Source organism: Argentina silus, assembly GCF_951799395.1.
Source record: "Argentina silus genome assembly, chromosome: 18".
Classification (NCBI taxonomy): Eukaryota; Metazoa; Chordata; class Actinopteri; order Argentiniformes; family Argentinidae; genus Argentina; species Argentina silus.
The window spans coordinates 12236727-12252356 of NC_139672.1; the positions used below are offsets into that span (position 1 = coordinate 12236727).

The window sequence follows — 15630 nt, forward strand, 5'->3', positions numbered from 1 at the left end:
GTAAGCTAGTTGTCCTCGTGGACATTTACAAATGGAGCTGTCACAAACTGGCCGAGTGGGATACAGATGTTTTCACTGGCCTTGCCAGCCTAAACGCCTCTTAACCGACCGGCGGACCAACAGGGCTGTCTGAGCTGGAGCTAAGCTGGTGTCTGTGTCTCTGGCTAGGACATGTTCTCCTTCAGAATAGTAATGCTTTTTTACTGTAAATGATTTTTAGGGTTATTCAATTTCACGGCGAAGCCCTTCTTAGCAGTCGTGAGGGGATTTGAGGCTTCCCAGTCTGCTGAGGACATAGGAGAAATAACCATCTGTTGATTTGGTCTTTTGATATCTAAATATCATTATCTAGACGTAGTTATTCATATATTTACCAAGCTGTTTCTTCTGTTATCCGCCCATCACTCACTCTGTTGCCATGGTAATTGTTTTTAATCATATAGCATGATGCCCGCTCACATTGCAAGCCGTAGGACTTACGTAGTAGCATAGCAAAACTGTCAGTCACCTAAGGAATTCATTCAGTTTAATAATAACTAAATCGTCGTTGTAGCTATTTTAGGAAAGTTTAGGAGTGTTATCACTTGCAGATATGCCATGTTAGAAGAAGAAGAAAAACACAACAACAATGGATTCAGCCTAGAACCCAACACTGAATGTGCTGCACCATCCATGAGCCATTTCCAATTTGGAAACTGATTACGCAACCATGCACTAATGCATATTAATTCCATTAACATTTGAAGTGTTGGTTTTGACGTTCATAATTCATATTTGCCAGCTGCGATCAATACAAGAGACACCATTTTAATTTGTTATGTGGATCCTGGCTGAATGCAAATGTGCGTTGCGTTCCACCTTCGCACAGCGTCTCCCAGTATTAAGCTTCCGTAGATTTCAGTGTTTAAGGGCACGAGTGTGGCATGGGTTTAGGGATGATCAGATTCTTCCTGACTACCAACATGGGGTGTGAATGCTGTTGTCAGCTCCATAATGAAGCTCCTGGCTCATTGTCTTAACGTGCGTGGGTAGCCCAGGAACCGAGACAAAAGACAGAAATTACATGGGAGCCCTGTGCCCAAACGCACAGCTATTCCGGTCCTCTTTTGAGGCTGCGCGGAAACCTTGAAAGGGAGTAAATGAGAGAAGTAAATGAATTAGCCAGTGGGTTTGTTAGTCTACCTTTCTATACGTAGGGAACGTTGCTGTAGGACTGTGCAGGAGGAAGTACAGTACTGTGTTGTTGCGAATCTTCTTAGAAAATATGGAACAGCCTTAAATGGTTTCATAAGCTGTGCGCCGTGACTACCTTTGTCATTAGACTAGTAACATATTGTTTGATGGGCTGGTTATTTGTTTGATGTTTGATGGGCATGCTTAATGGAATTATCACATGTTAACCTCTAGATGCTAGCTGTACATCAGTCCTGTTGTTCACACAATTTACAAGCAGACCAACAATTGTGTCTCATAATGGCTGAGTAGTCAGTAGCTGAGTAGAAACAATGTCCTCCTGACCTACTACAGCCTTCGGTGGAAGGTCATGGTTGTCAATGGTTACCTGTTTCCTCATCTCTTCCTTGCACATTTTTTCCATATAAACCATTGAATTCAAAAGAATGTTTTCATCCCCACACCTGGAAGAGATTTTTTTGTTGAGGATTGTCTTCTTTCTGTGCATCTCTGACTCTTTTAAGTTGCTTTTGAAGTGGGGGCTTGTACTGTAGTGTAGCGTGGAGGAAGAGAGGAATGGGAGCCACCAGCCCACGCAAAGCTGCCCGTGAAAAAACGGTGCATCCAAGCACAGATCCTCCCACGTCCTCTGGCTGTGATCCTAGCCAGCCTCCACAGACCTGCGAGCCTCACCATCAGCCTCAAACAGTCAAGGAGATTTTGACCTTTGCTCGCTTTTAAACAACTGTCCTCTTCTCTTTAGTGAGATAAACATGAGCTTTCAACACGTCCAGTAAATTTGTTGCTGAGTGTATTCGAATGACAGCACTGATGGTTTGCGTGCGGAGGGAATTTGGGCGCTGAGTCAAGACCCCCACCTATGCCTCCACTCACACATGCTCACAAGCACGCACGCATGCACATACACACACACACACACACACACACACACACACACATAGACACGTGCAAGCATGCACACATATGCACACACACATGCATTTACACACACACACACACACACACACACACACACACACACACACACACACACACACACTAATACATATATATATACGCACAAACAAACCTAAAGCATGTTTCAGAGACAGAGAAGCGTCTGGAATTTTTTCTCTCCAGCAGCCTCCCACAGACATCCTCAAACCTATCATTTTCTCTGCAGTGGAGGAATTGTGACGTACACTCATCGGGAGTGCAGCTGAATTTTAAAAAGCTCTACACCCACGCTCGATACCACTACTGCAAGCATAATTATCATAAACTTTCCTTGCTCTGTAGCCCTTCTGCTGTTTCTCTGTTTATGATTCTTTTGACTTAGTTATATGCCTGTAAAGTGCCTATTTTCTAAAATGTTGTTTTGTTGGTGTGTGTGTGTGGGGGGGGGGTGTAGGTTTGTGTGTATGTGTATGTGTGGGTGAGCGAAGCGGGTGGGTGAAGTGGATGCAGAGAATGGGCAGCTGTATGTGTGTGGATTTTCAGTGTGTGTGCATCTCTCTCTCTCTCTCCCTCCCTCCCTCCCTCCCTCCCTCCCTCCCTCCCTCCCTCTGAATCAGCAATGAACTGATGGGCTTTCATTTCACCCAAATTGCTCATCAAGACCAGGTCACATTTGTGGGTGATACTCAGGGAATTGACTCTCTTCAATTGAGTTATTGCAGGGAAAGTCAAGTCACAGGGAAAACATATTAATGGACTGATTTGTGGGGAAATGCAATTTGACCTTTTGGTGGTGTTGTACACTTATGGGAGCTGTCTCAGATGACCCCCCTCCCCCCACACACACACACACACAGGATTGGCTGTTTCACCAAGTGGCCAATCATTTGGGTTGAAACACAACACCCATTGGCTGTACAGACATGGGGCACGGTGCCATAGAGGGCTGAGTCATCCTTCACAGGAAAGGGAGGGGTCCCAAGAGGAAGTCCCCCATAGTTCCAGACTAATAATGCAGCTAGCCAGCTAGCTAGCTCTTACTCCTGTTTGATGAATGTATGTCCCCGGTGTCTCTCTTAAGTCCCCACACCCCTCATTTCAAGTGGTTTTTATGTAATAAGGCTTGACGATGAATGCGAGGATATCAGCCCAATGATAAGGGCTGCTATTAGTGGAATATCACTCTTTTATTCCTGTGAATTCCAACTTGCGGAGCCGTGTTTAGAGGGGTCATGGAAGGCCTTTTAATCAAGGGTTTATTCTGAGATGTGAAAGGCTTGTTTTTTTATTGAACGCGCATGAACACTCAAACATGCACTAACATTTTCTAAGTACGAAACGTGCTTTCAGAGAAACTGCATTTTTAAAAGTAATATAGATAGATGGTCTTGTGAATCCTTGTGAGTCACACACCTGGGGACAATATGTGCTCCTCATAACTAACACAGGGTACACCCACACTGTTCCCAACCCAATTAATTAGAATGACATGCACATTTGCCAAATTGCCGAGACAAGAGAAAGCAGAAAAAATTATATTTTTCTTTTTGTTCTGGAATGATATATATATATATTTTTATCCTATTTTAGATGTTCACTCAGGAGCAAGGCTACTACTGGGCAGGGTCAATCATTGCCTAGGAGACAAAGTCCTTGAGGAATCAGTGTGCTTACCTCTAGCTCTAATGATGACAGTAATGATAATGATGGTGGTGATGGCCATGAGTAAGAGATTGGCTCCCGTCGCCTGCAGCCGATTTCAAGGAGAACCGACCGTGTGTCATTTTCACACTGACTCAAATTGTATTACTAAGGGTCTCCAAGCTTTACTCATGTGGTGAAAACGCGTCATACAATCTGCTAGACAACAGCACAGCGGATTGTAGCGTGTCTATGTCCCTACTAAACCACCAGATTGTTATGTCTGCAGTTCAGTAGGAGGCTTCGTTTTATATTTATGTTGTGACTGATTGTTGTTTTCCTCTATGTTGCGTCTCGTATTGGCAGGTGCACTGAAATGTCTAGGGTTCACAAGTACTATCTCATCATGTAATGAGACACATGTTTTGTCAGTCGTTAAATTGGTATCATACTACATGAAAATAATAGATGTTATCTAGAGACTATAGGGAATCCTGTGAAAAACATTTTCTATTGGGTACGGTTGCTTTTCACAGCCTTTATTCCCAAAGTGAAAGTTCTGTGTGGTTGTACTCAGGGAACATCCCATTGAGATTCTATCACCCTATTTAAATTGACTGCCCTGCTTCCTTCTGATTTAGCTTCCACTATTGTCGTCATTTCACTCAACTCTGGGGCCTTATCTGTGCAAACTGGGATGCTCTAGATTCACAGCAATGGCAAAGCTACCTAGACTGCTAAGAAGTGTGCTTACGTAACAGAATCCTTTGAACACTAGTCTTTTCAGTCATCAAGTACGAGACTGGTTTCAGTAGGAGTGAGAGTGGTGTGACTTCCCCCCTCTGGTGGAGACATGTACTGCATCTGCCGTGCATTTTGGGGAAGCAAATTATGTTGCATAGCATCGCTCCTATTTGAAATTAATAGAGTGAAGAAGGCAAAAGAGGAAAAAAAAACTAATTACGTGACAGTAATGAGTTTTTCTATAAAAACTATTTAATTAGACCAGTGCTGAATTAAATGCAGGCACTATTTCCCTGTAGTCTAGATAGCCCAAACAAATGTCTTTCTCGAGCATTCACATTTTAACTTACCTCAGTGAAACGTATTTCTAACAAATGTCATAATTTAATCAGAGGTACAGTATTTAAATATTAATTATCTCTGATTCCGCCATCACAATATCGTGTTTTAACTTGTTTAATCTGTAATGGCAATTCATTTGGCGTCACATTATGAGATGGGGTTCTGATTGTCTTTGATTACTTTTAAAAGCATACATCCACACTTGTTTGTGTTTTGTTTGCGTTTAAGAGTGTCTTAATTTCAGTGCCTTATACTTGTGCCTTAATCTTTATTATTATTATTATTATTATTGTTATCATTATTATTTGTTGTTACTATTCTGCACCTAAAATGTGACATAGGAAGAATGGAAAGGACAGAGTCAGGTCACATGCTGCCAAAACAATAGAGCTTTACCATGGTACCCTTATGTGTATGTCACCAAGACACACACACACACACACACACACACACAGGCTCCCACAGATCTCCTAAACATGCCAAGCCAGTTTTTCAAATCCTTCAACTGCTGTTCAGATAGAGTTACTGGATGCAAGGGTAATGACGTGTGCAGAAGTTGAGGGAGAGAGAAAGAGAAAGACACAGACACAGGGAGCCTCTGTTACCCTGGGACTAGATTGAGATCCAATGACTTCCCAGAGCTTACTGGACCTCCATATTGGCTGTGGGGCTGCGGATTAGACTTAATCCAATCAGTGTCATCTAGGAGAGGACCCAGACCACTCCTCCATAGGGGATTACGAGGAAATGGCTCCAAACACCTGACACATGGTCTGTCTTCTAACTCCTAGTTCAGGTTAGTGTGTTAGTGTACTGCTCTGCATGTGGCCACAGCACTCTTGAGCTGTCCCCAAATCGCAAATGACATCTTTACACACAAGAGTGTTCAAATATTGGACAACAGCAGTCTCTGCTCTAGTGGACAAAGGACAAACTGAGAAGAAAGAGAGAAGTGGACTGATAAAGAAATCAGCAGGACCTCACATCGGAACTGGTCACCCAGTCATTTTAGAGCGTGAATGACGTGAATTTTAATGGCTACATTGTGGAAAGTGGGTGCTTTGTGACAACGTGGGACCATGATGCTGTGCTTTGGGGGCCGCAGGCGGCCCAGACACCACCACAGCCAGTGGAGCGAAGAAGACTGTCTGCTGGCTGATGAGCCTCAGGTCATTCCCAACCCCTGCTACCTGGACACAGGTAACGCTTCACTGCAGCTTTAAACACACACAGATCAACTTAGCTGTCAATAGATGAGAGTTGTGAGTCATGACGGCAGCAGAGTTGTTTTAGGTATGAGAGCATACCTGTTGTTTTAGGTATGAGAAATGGGATAAATGTACATTATATGGTAGCTATTTACATTCTTAAGTATTTCAGCAGATAGTAATGTTATATTTATACAGTGTAGCGTTTCACCTTTTCACCTACAGACGGATTGGGATATTTACCTAAATAGTAAAAATAGCCGCATCCTTTTTTTCCTCAAAGGTTGCTTCAGGTGCCTTAAAGGATTACTGTCAGTTTCCTGGTCACACAAAACAAAAACTGTATATAGTTGGCGTTTGTATGAGTCTATGATAACAACAGATAAGATGATAACAACATTGACTTCCTCAAATCACAGTATCTTTTCATGTCAAGTAAACAACACATGCGGTCGTGATATCTAGATAGTATTTTCCAACGTGGCAGTTTCAAATTCAACATTTTTGATTACAATAAGGAAAATGTGGTCAGTCCCAAAACATGTTTGGGGATCCAGTAGTGTTTCATTATGCGAAAAATCATACTGTATCCAAATCATTAAAAGGCTCAAGGGTGTTTCACAGAGAACAGGTTTCTTTCTGGAGGGATCCAGTTGAACCATGTTGGCAAAGTGCTGTTTCCTTCATTTAAAGGAGCAATCTGGGATTCAAACAACAGCTGAGGGATTGGCCTAGAAAAATGTAAGCAAAAATGGAGCTATGGATGCAATGGCTGACCATCCATGAGATCCATAACCATGTTTTGAAGCTATACAGTGTTTGTTTACAATTACATTGTTTACAAACAATGGAGTAAAACAAGCTTATATTGTGAGTTCTGATGAGGTAAGACTGTTGAACTAATTTCATGAGGCATTTATAAGTTATATACTTCAAGAATCAATGGCTATATATAATTCCAAGAATGGATGTACGATTCCCAGATTGTCTTTTTAAAATTATTTTGCTGTAGTCTGCCTTGATGTATTCTCAGGAAGGCTTCCCAAAATGCTCAGGAAGGTGTGCTCTGAACATTCCCATCAAGAGAGTCATATTTTGACTATAATATACTGTATTGTTATCATATCTCATAATATTATTTATTTATTTGACACAACTATTTTTGTTAATGAACATGTGTTTTGTAAGTGTTATTGTTAATTTAATAATGCATATTACTGATATGTTTCTAAAGCACGTACACATCTGTTGAACACTTCCAAAGTTGCTTGTGATCTCTGAAAAGTATGTTTCTTTTTATAACCACATGGGGGCACTGCTTTTGACTGCACCATCAATTGACTTGGTGTGCCATGGAGATAATAATAAGTAATTGGTCCTGACCCAGTTGGTCAGCTTTGGCTGCATGGTTATTCAGATTGTCTCCTATTTGAATGACCAGTGCCTAATTGAACACCAAAGCTCTGCCAATGCAGAATATGAGGCTGGAAAGTGGTGGTTTATACAATACCACTAAAATGCCTTTTGGAGCCTGAAATAACAAATAATTAAAGAGCTGAATACACATCAATTTAAGTGTGACCTATGAGCTAATAATTATTTGAATAATTGTTCCTTTGAAATTATAAACATTCTTCGATTGATATGCCCCCCCAAAACCACATTTGTAATTATAGGGAGATTCATAGATGACATTTGACATAACAATGAATGTAAAATGAATTCCCCCAGTAATCAATGGCACTGTAAAAAATAAATTGTCCCATGCCGTAAATGGTTATCGTCATTCCAGGAATTCCTAAGCTCCCTGCACACTGTGCCTAGCCTTTGCTGTGGGATCCACTGGAATTGTTACTGTTCGTGTTGAAGGATTGCCAAGTTAGGTGGTGTTGCTGTGAGTGGAACCCACACAACTTTTGCACAATTACTCTCTGCTTTGTGCTTTCCCAGGTTTTCTCAGTGAGAGAAGAGAACATATATTTCTCCATTTTTGCCCTTTAAAAGCTCTCCGACCCACCTGTGCGCGACCCATGTGGTCTGCCTTTGGCAGACCCTCAGATTAGCAGTGTTTTAAGTGAATACTAAAACCTGGCTATATGGAGGAAGATGTACTGGGAGTTCCTGGTTTACACTCACTCTCTCTCTTCCTTTGTGAGCATGAAAACATCTCCCCCTTTTTTGTGTTCTCTCTCCCTGCTTGTTGCAAGGAAAAACTTGATGGTGAGACAGAGAGAGGGAGGGAGGGAGGGAGGGAGAGAGGGTGGCCCCAGGGACACAAAGTCCTCTTTCATTGAAGTTGGTTTAGGATCCTAAGGTCTTTGTTGATGACAGCAGTGGATGCTCAGCTCACTCTTCCCTCAACCCTATGCTTCGCCGTCGTCCATTTTGATCTCTGGGGAGCCGAATTCCCCCTGAGAGATCCTGTGAAGGAGCTCAGGGGTGTGTGTGTGTTTAATGCCAAGCAACTCGTGGGATCCGCTCCTTGTTTTCTGTCTGTCCCGGGGGGTTGGGAGGCGGCTGAAAGTTCAAACAGACACACTCCCTCATGCTCAGCACGGCAAGGGCTCAGAGATTAAGGCGCTTGTCTGTACCGCCGGCAAAAAGGATTGCTCACAACTCGCAACTTGCCAAGAAGGGAGAATGCATCAGTTTTTCATATGTTGCAAGCTTCACAGGTATGACGAACATGTGTTTGTTTGTTCCAAAGCAAACAGTGAAAAAAGGCTATTTTTTTTTAGCAGCTCACTTCTTTGGACAGGTAGAGGAAAGTGAGGAGAGAATGCATCCACCATCCAAATGCCTTTGCAAGACTGCTGAGTGAAGGACTCTGGGGGGTGGGGAGGGGGGGGTTATGGAGGTGGCATGGAGGATTTGCTTAGGCTTGTTTGAAGTATTTTGTTTTACAATGTCAAAGGTGAAGGATTATGCCTGGGGTTGGAATGCAGCCTGGAAGTGAAGGACTCAAAAAGCAACCATAAACAGCACTAGGTCGAGTGTTGCTGCCTGAGTGTGTGCGTGAGTGTGTGCGTGTGCTCATTGCCATGCTTTTGCTGAGCAGTCGAACGGCGGATGCTATCCCTGTGGCCACGGCTGTAGCCCGGCAGAAGCAGCAGCAGTCTGGGAGGACGGTGTACCATGTCTCGGTAATCCTGAACGAAACGCGGGGGCATGAGGCGGGACGTGCCCAGACAGCCCCCACTTCAGTGGAGGAGAGCCAACCTGGAGAGGTCAGCAGGGCCCAGGCCCAGGTACAGGTGCTGGATGACAGCCACAGCCTGGGGCTAGGGAGGGCACGGCAGGAGCTCGGCAGGTGGCCCTCTCTGAGCCGTACAGGCAGAGCGGGGAGGAGGAGGGAAGAGGTGGTGGTGGAGGAGGAGGAGGAGGAGGAGGAGGCGGAAAAAATGAAGACGGACCGGTTTCTCCAGCAACAGCCCTCCGACAACTCAGCTACTTCTCAGCCAGAAGGGAGCGCAGCAGCGGTACGAGTGGACACAGCCACACCAGCTCCAGAGGAACAGACCCAGGAACCTCCTACTCCCCTGACTGAAGTGTTTCTATCTGGGGATCATGGCGCCAGTCCAGGGCATAGCAGCTCTCTACCCAGGGCCCTGCTGCGAAGGCCACCCAAGGATGGAGCCCCACTCGGCAGGAGAACGCTGAGCATGTATGGCTCCCTAGTCAGGCAGCAACGCGGCTCACTTAGTGAACAGGACAAACTTCCACCCAGGAGGCCCAGAAGCGTGTGCATGCCGGCAGGCCTCAATCTGGCCCTGCCGGAGCTTGGGCCCCAGCAGCAGACCTCCACCAGGAGGGCCAGCTCTGTGGACGCCCCCCAGCCGCCCCACAGGACCAGGAGGGCTGAGCTGCGGGCTGTGGATGGACTCAAGCCTGGGGTCCCTCAGCAGCCGGCAGTTCCAGAGGAGGGGGCTCCCGGGGTCCGCCAGCGGAGTTGGAAACCGCGGCCCGTTAGCATGACTGTGCTGGAGCTGATGAAGAGGGGGTCTCAGGACGAGCTGGACAGGCAGGGAGGGCAGGGGGGCTACAGTTGCACAGCCAGCGAGGGGGGAGGCCTCCTCAAAGGGGGCTTCAGCTGGAGGTTGTTTGGTAGACCACCCCAGGGCAAGGACAAGGAGGCAAACTCGGCCCCCAAGCCCACCAGCCGGCCCGATGCCCCCAAGAGAACCTTGAGCTCCTTACGCAGGAGCCTTAGTCTACGTATCAGGAGGAATCGGCCTCGGGAGAAACCAGAGGGTTCGGATGATGCAGCACAGGAACGCTGTCGTACTGAAAGTATGGGGGAACAGACAGCTTTACCCTCACGGCCCTTCTCCTACCTAACCGGGAGGACCCTTTCACCTCCTTGCGAGCGGGAGGATGAAAGGGGGGGAATGCAATATATCCAGTACCACAGCAGGGGGAAGGTCAAGGTGATGGAGGTGCCTCTCTACCCGGCCAAACTGTCCACTAAACCAGCCCAGGAAGAGCCTAGTGTATGGCAGCTCATAGCCAACCGCTTTAGGAGGAAGGAGCAGCAGCAGCTGCCCAATAGCAAATGCGAACCCCAGCCCCAGAGCAAAGAGACTGGCAAATATCCCCTGGCTAGGAATAAAACAACACAGCCAGTTGCTATAGACACCGTGTCAGGCATTGATAGCGACAAAGGTCAAGGTAAGTCCTGTGAGATTGATGAATTTATTCCCCAGCACTTACAGCTCCCTGTACAGCCCCCTCAACAATCGCTCCACAAAAAGGTTCACTTTTTATACGAAACAGGGGCACACTATTTTAAGGAAAAGGGCGAATGAAAAGCACATGGAAACATTTAGGTTTGGATGGCATTCAAAGGCCTCAGGTCCCAGAGGTTAGAAACATTTGTTGTCGTCTAGCTTTTGTGTTATGTTGATTTTACTTTCCAAGGGAGCATTTCAGTTGAATTGCATTTTTGTTCAAATTAAACTCGGGGACAGAAACCACTGAAACCAGTTTCTGGTCAAAAGTGGTTTTCATGTCATTTGGATGACTTCTAGGGAGTTTTCATTGGTGGTTTGGGGGCTTTAACAATGGGCTGGAGTAACTGCCACAACACCATCTCTGTGTTACCCAGAAACAGAGCCATGCAAGTGGGTAATGCTGCCTGGCTCATAGGGACACAACTTAAACAGGAGCATTAAAGCAGCCAGTGGCTGTAACAGCGATGCTTTTGGCAGCCCAGCAGGGCTAAATTAAGAGGGCTTACATACTGTAATGATGGGGAGTAGAGAGACGTCTTGAGCTTGAAGGTTAGCATTCTCTGACTGTTGACTGTGTGAAGTATCTTTGATGCATGTGAGAAGCTTTGTTGTTGTGACGTTTGTGTGGAACAAAAAAACCTGTTGCTATGTAAAATCAAGATGCATTTGATCACATTTTACAGTGAAACACTTTCTGGCTTCTTATAAATATCTTATGAATACCTAATTAGTTGTTTATTTGTGAGCAAACCAGCTCACCATGAAAGGCCTTTATTTCAAGGTTTGGATTCATTTGGGGTTGTTATTTCTTCTGGCAGAGCTGGTCTTCTACCCTCATACTAACAATAAGCTTGTAATAAGGGCAGGTCCACTTGATCTGCAATTCTATTTGTATTTTCCAAAGAACTGTTTCCAAGGACACAGAATCCTTTGTAGTGTTAGGTGCACATTTAGTGATATGTTTTCCAATGTGCAGTCAGTCAGTCAGTCAGTCAGGCATTAGGAATGTAGGTGTGTCAATCTGAACTGACTACAGCGAAGGTGTTCAATGCCTTGGGCGGGCCTAGACGCCTGTTGCTACCTGCCTTGCTAGGTGTTTGACAACTTGGCTGCAAAATTAATCCAAAGAGCTCAGAAGCCCAGCCCAACACACACACGCACACGCACACGCACACTCACACTCACACTCACACTCACACTCACACTCACACTCACTCACTCACACACTCACTCACACACTCACTCACTCTCTATTAGGGATGGGTTAGATATGGGGTGACCAAACTTTTTTGGTTGTGGGCCACACACAGAAAAATATAAGGAGTCACAGGCCAAATAATATTAACCACGGCAGTTTTCAACCAGTTACACTGCAAGAAAAACTGTGTTTTTAGATCAGAAAACCCCAGTGCCATTGAAAATTCATTGAATGTTTACCTGTTGACATTACAGTAGTTTATTGATGTGCTCACATATTACAGTAGGCATTTCTATCTTAAATTTAATTTAAATTAATACAATAAAACTCTTTAAAACTCTCATTCAAAAAGCAGTGCAAAATAAAAAACGGGGTGAAAAATAAGAACAGGAGGAAAGATCAAGAAAGGGACAAGGTAGTCTCCAACATTCCACCACAACTCTCCAGCAGTCCTGAGCGTCTCTTTCTTGCGAGTATTCAGACTGGTCCTTCAGGTAATTCTTGTGAAGATGTTTTTCAGAATGCTGAAAGTAGACAGATAGTGTGTGTGCGTCAGTGGTGGTCCATGAAGGTATTGCTGGTGGTCCATAAGTTCAATAATGTAATTGTAAACAATGTAGAAATGCAATATTTACAAAGCAAGGGAGGAGTAAATAAACTGTATTACAGGATAAGCTTGTTATGTAGCCTATGTAAATAAAGTAAATGTGCTTATTAGCACATCAAAAAGTCTAACGCTTGTTAAATATTGTTTTATTCAATTTGATTGATTACATTTATTAAGTAATTGGGGTTGTAAACACTTCAAATACTAACTGTGTCATACATTTTTAACTCACCGATGATGGGAACAGCAGTTCCCTCAATGGGAGCAGTGATGTTGCGCCTTGGACTGAAGAATAGCTGGCACGTCAGGAGCAAGTCTTGTTGTTGAGATGCGAAGAACGTCGCAGATATGGCTGTCGGTCAACTTGGTTCTTAGTCGGCTTTTGTTCAGTCATCAGAGAAAAGCTTGCATACGTATGTGGAGCCGAACAGACTCATCATTCTTGCTGCGTGGCGCTTCATCAGAGGAAACCTGGCCTTTTCCAAACTCTGATAGAACTCTGGTAGGGGGAAAAGCTGATGTTGACTCTTCAGAGAATTGTTGCATTGGATCTCAATAACCTCCAATTGCATACTCTCATCGATTTCTGCCGCATCAGTTGAGAAGGGGGTTGTGAAGAGCTTGATGTCTTTCTCAGTGGCAGCAAAGTCTTGGAAGCACTGATTGAATTCTGTCAGAAGAGATGTGATCAGCGACACACATTTCACTTTTTTTGCAGGAAGGTTGGCATTTGGGGAAGCGGCCTTAAGTTCCAACAGTGTGGGGAAGTGCGCTACATTGAAGTTGTGTCTCAAAGAGACAGCTTCACACAACGCTTTCAGGCGTGCGTACAGTTGAGGCACAAGCTGATCTTTGCCTTGCAGGCTCTTGTTCAGTGTGTTTAGTTGGCTCGTCAGATCAACTAAAAAAGCCAGGTCTGCCAACCATAGACGGTCACTCAGTTCATGAAGAGGTTGGTCTTTCTTTCTCTTTCAAAAACTGGTCAATTTCACATCTCAGGGAATAAAACCGCTGCAGTACAGAGCCGTGACTGAGCCATCGCACATCTGAGTAGTAGATTACATCTCCGTATTCAGCATCGACTTCAGATAGGAAAACCTGGAATTCTCTGTGATAGAGTGCTCATGCTCGAATTAGGTTGATAGTTTTCACCACAATGTTCATCACATCAGAGATGGACTGCCTTGGCCCAGAGTGCCTCTTGGTGGATAATACAGTGCATTTGAAAGGCGAGCGGAATGGGATGACTGTCGTGAACCTTCCTGTACACCATAGAAGTCATCCCATTCCGCTCGCTTTTCATTGCTGGTGCCTCATCCGTTGTAACTCCACACAGCTTGTCCCAGGGCAGTTTCATGTCGTCGATTGCAGCGGATATAACTTTAAAAATGTCCTTACCCATCGTGGTGCCCTTTAGACTCCTAAGATCAAGCAGCTCCTCGGCGATGCAAAAGTTGTAGTTAACTCCCCGCCAAAAAATTAACAGCTGGGCTATGTCCGTAGTATCTGTGCTCTCGTCACATGCAATCGAGTAAAAATCAAATGCACTAGCTTTGCCTGACAATTACAGTTTTAAGTTAGCTGACAGGACTTCGACTCGACTGGACATACTGACGTTGTTGAATTCTTGGGTTTTCTCTGGGCACATTATCCTGGCAACTTTAGTGAGGCACTTTTTAATAAAGTTACCAACCCGAAAACGGCTTTCCGTGCTGGGCGATGAGCTGAGCTACCTTGTAGCTATCCATTGTGGCATTTTCCTGTACTTTGTTGGCACAAAAATAATACTGCTGTTGAGTTACAGGCTAGCTGTCTGATGTTTAACTTTCTGCTCTCGCTCTGTGCCAGTGTAAGAAGTGTAGGACTGATGTTTTGTTTCGTAGTGTCTTCGAACATTATAATCTTTCGTCACCGCAACAGATTCCATGCAAATCAAACAAACACACTTCCCCTTGACTTCAGTGAAAAAGTATTCATTTTCCCACTGTGTCTGAAGTTTTTGGCACTCCCTTGCTATTTTCCGTCTTTTTGGTTCCACCATGTTTAATCAACTGAGGTAAACATTTTTTTTTTTAACTGAGGTAAATGTTTTCATCTATGAGCAATCATTGCAATAGTCGGTGTAGTAGTTGTTAAAAATGGTAGCGACACCTAGTGTTGAAACTAAGAAGTGCAATGTACATACAGTGAAATTCATTATTAGAGATTATTTTCTAACGGGCCACATTCCATTTTATTTTTTATACTCATGCCGGGCCACTTAAAAGCGGGCAATGGGCCACTACAAACATACAAACCCACACCATGCCTGGGTTAGATTATTCGATTAATCTAAACATTTTCTCTCACTTTCAGTGGCTCAATTGAAGCAAGCCACTTGTCTGTGGGATTTGTCTCATTTTATCCAACAAAAGCAGACCCTGCTCTTTCATTCCCTCTCTGTCACTATCACATCACTCCTGGTGGGCTGGTCAAGCTCTGCAGTCATAATTGATTTCATAAAAATGAGCAACATTTTAATTGAAATCATGCACCACTGCACCACATCGATTAATCAACCCTGGCAACCATCAATGAATCAATAACCAAAAACCTGAACCGGACCCATCCCTAAATGCAATGCAGCTGTTGGGCTATGATGAGCTATTTTCTGTGAAGGCTTTTTTCCTTTAGTGTAAACCCACACCAGGGCTGAGGTGTTGAGGCCCTCGTCCCCACCCCCACCTGTGGATGAACAATGCCATTCCTGTCAGGCCCGCGGATGGGTGATCATTGAACCATGTGGTCGGAGTTCATTCATTGAGATGTATTTATCTTGCCTTGACTTGTCATTGTTCATTGAAAGTTGTCGAAAATCTCCCATGTGGTTTAGACATTGGTCTAGTTCTTTCATCATATGACTGACATTCATGCTGTTCATTCCATTAGTTTTCATACAGCAATGAATTACTGCCAAAAGCATTTCCATTCTGTATATGTTATCTGTTCCTCTTAAGTTTGTCTCTTGCTTTTCCAATTACTCCTCAGACA

General features: G+C 44.4%; 1 protein-coding gene across 2 annotated transcripts in view; it reads left to right on the forward strand.

Annotated features, from left to right (window-relative positions):
- Nucleotides 1–15630, forward strand: part of agap3 (ArfGAP with GTPase domain, ankyrin repeat and PH domain 3) — a gene marked incomplete at its 5' end in the record, with an annotated part of 116463 nt that overhangs the window by 36195 nt on the left and 64638 nt on the right. Inside the window, one exon of one of the 2 annotated variants that reach the window (XM_083690229.1) lies at nucleotides 5414–6057. The exons of the other annotated variant lie outside the window; for it this stretch is intronic. Coding sequence (XP_083546355.1) covers nucleotides 5937–6057 — 121 coding nt within the window. Of the gene's footprint in view, nucleotides 1–5413; nucleotides 6058–15630 lie in introns of those variants that run through there. 2 annotated transcript variants of the gene reach the window in all.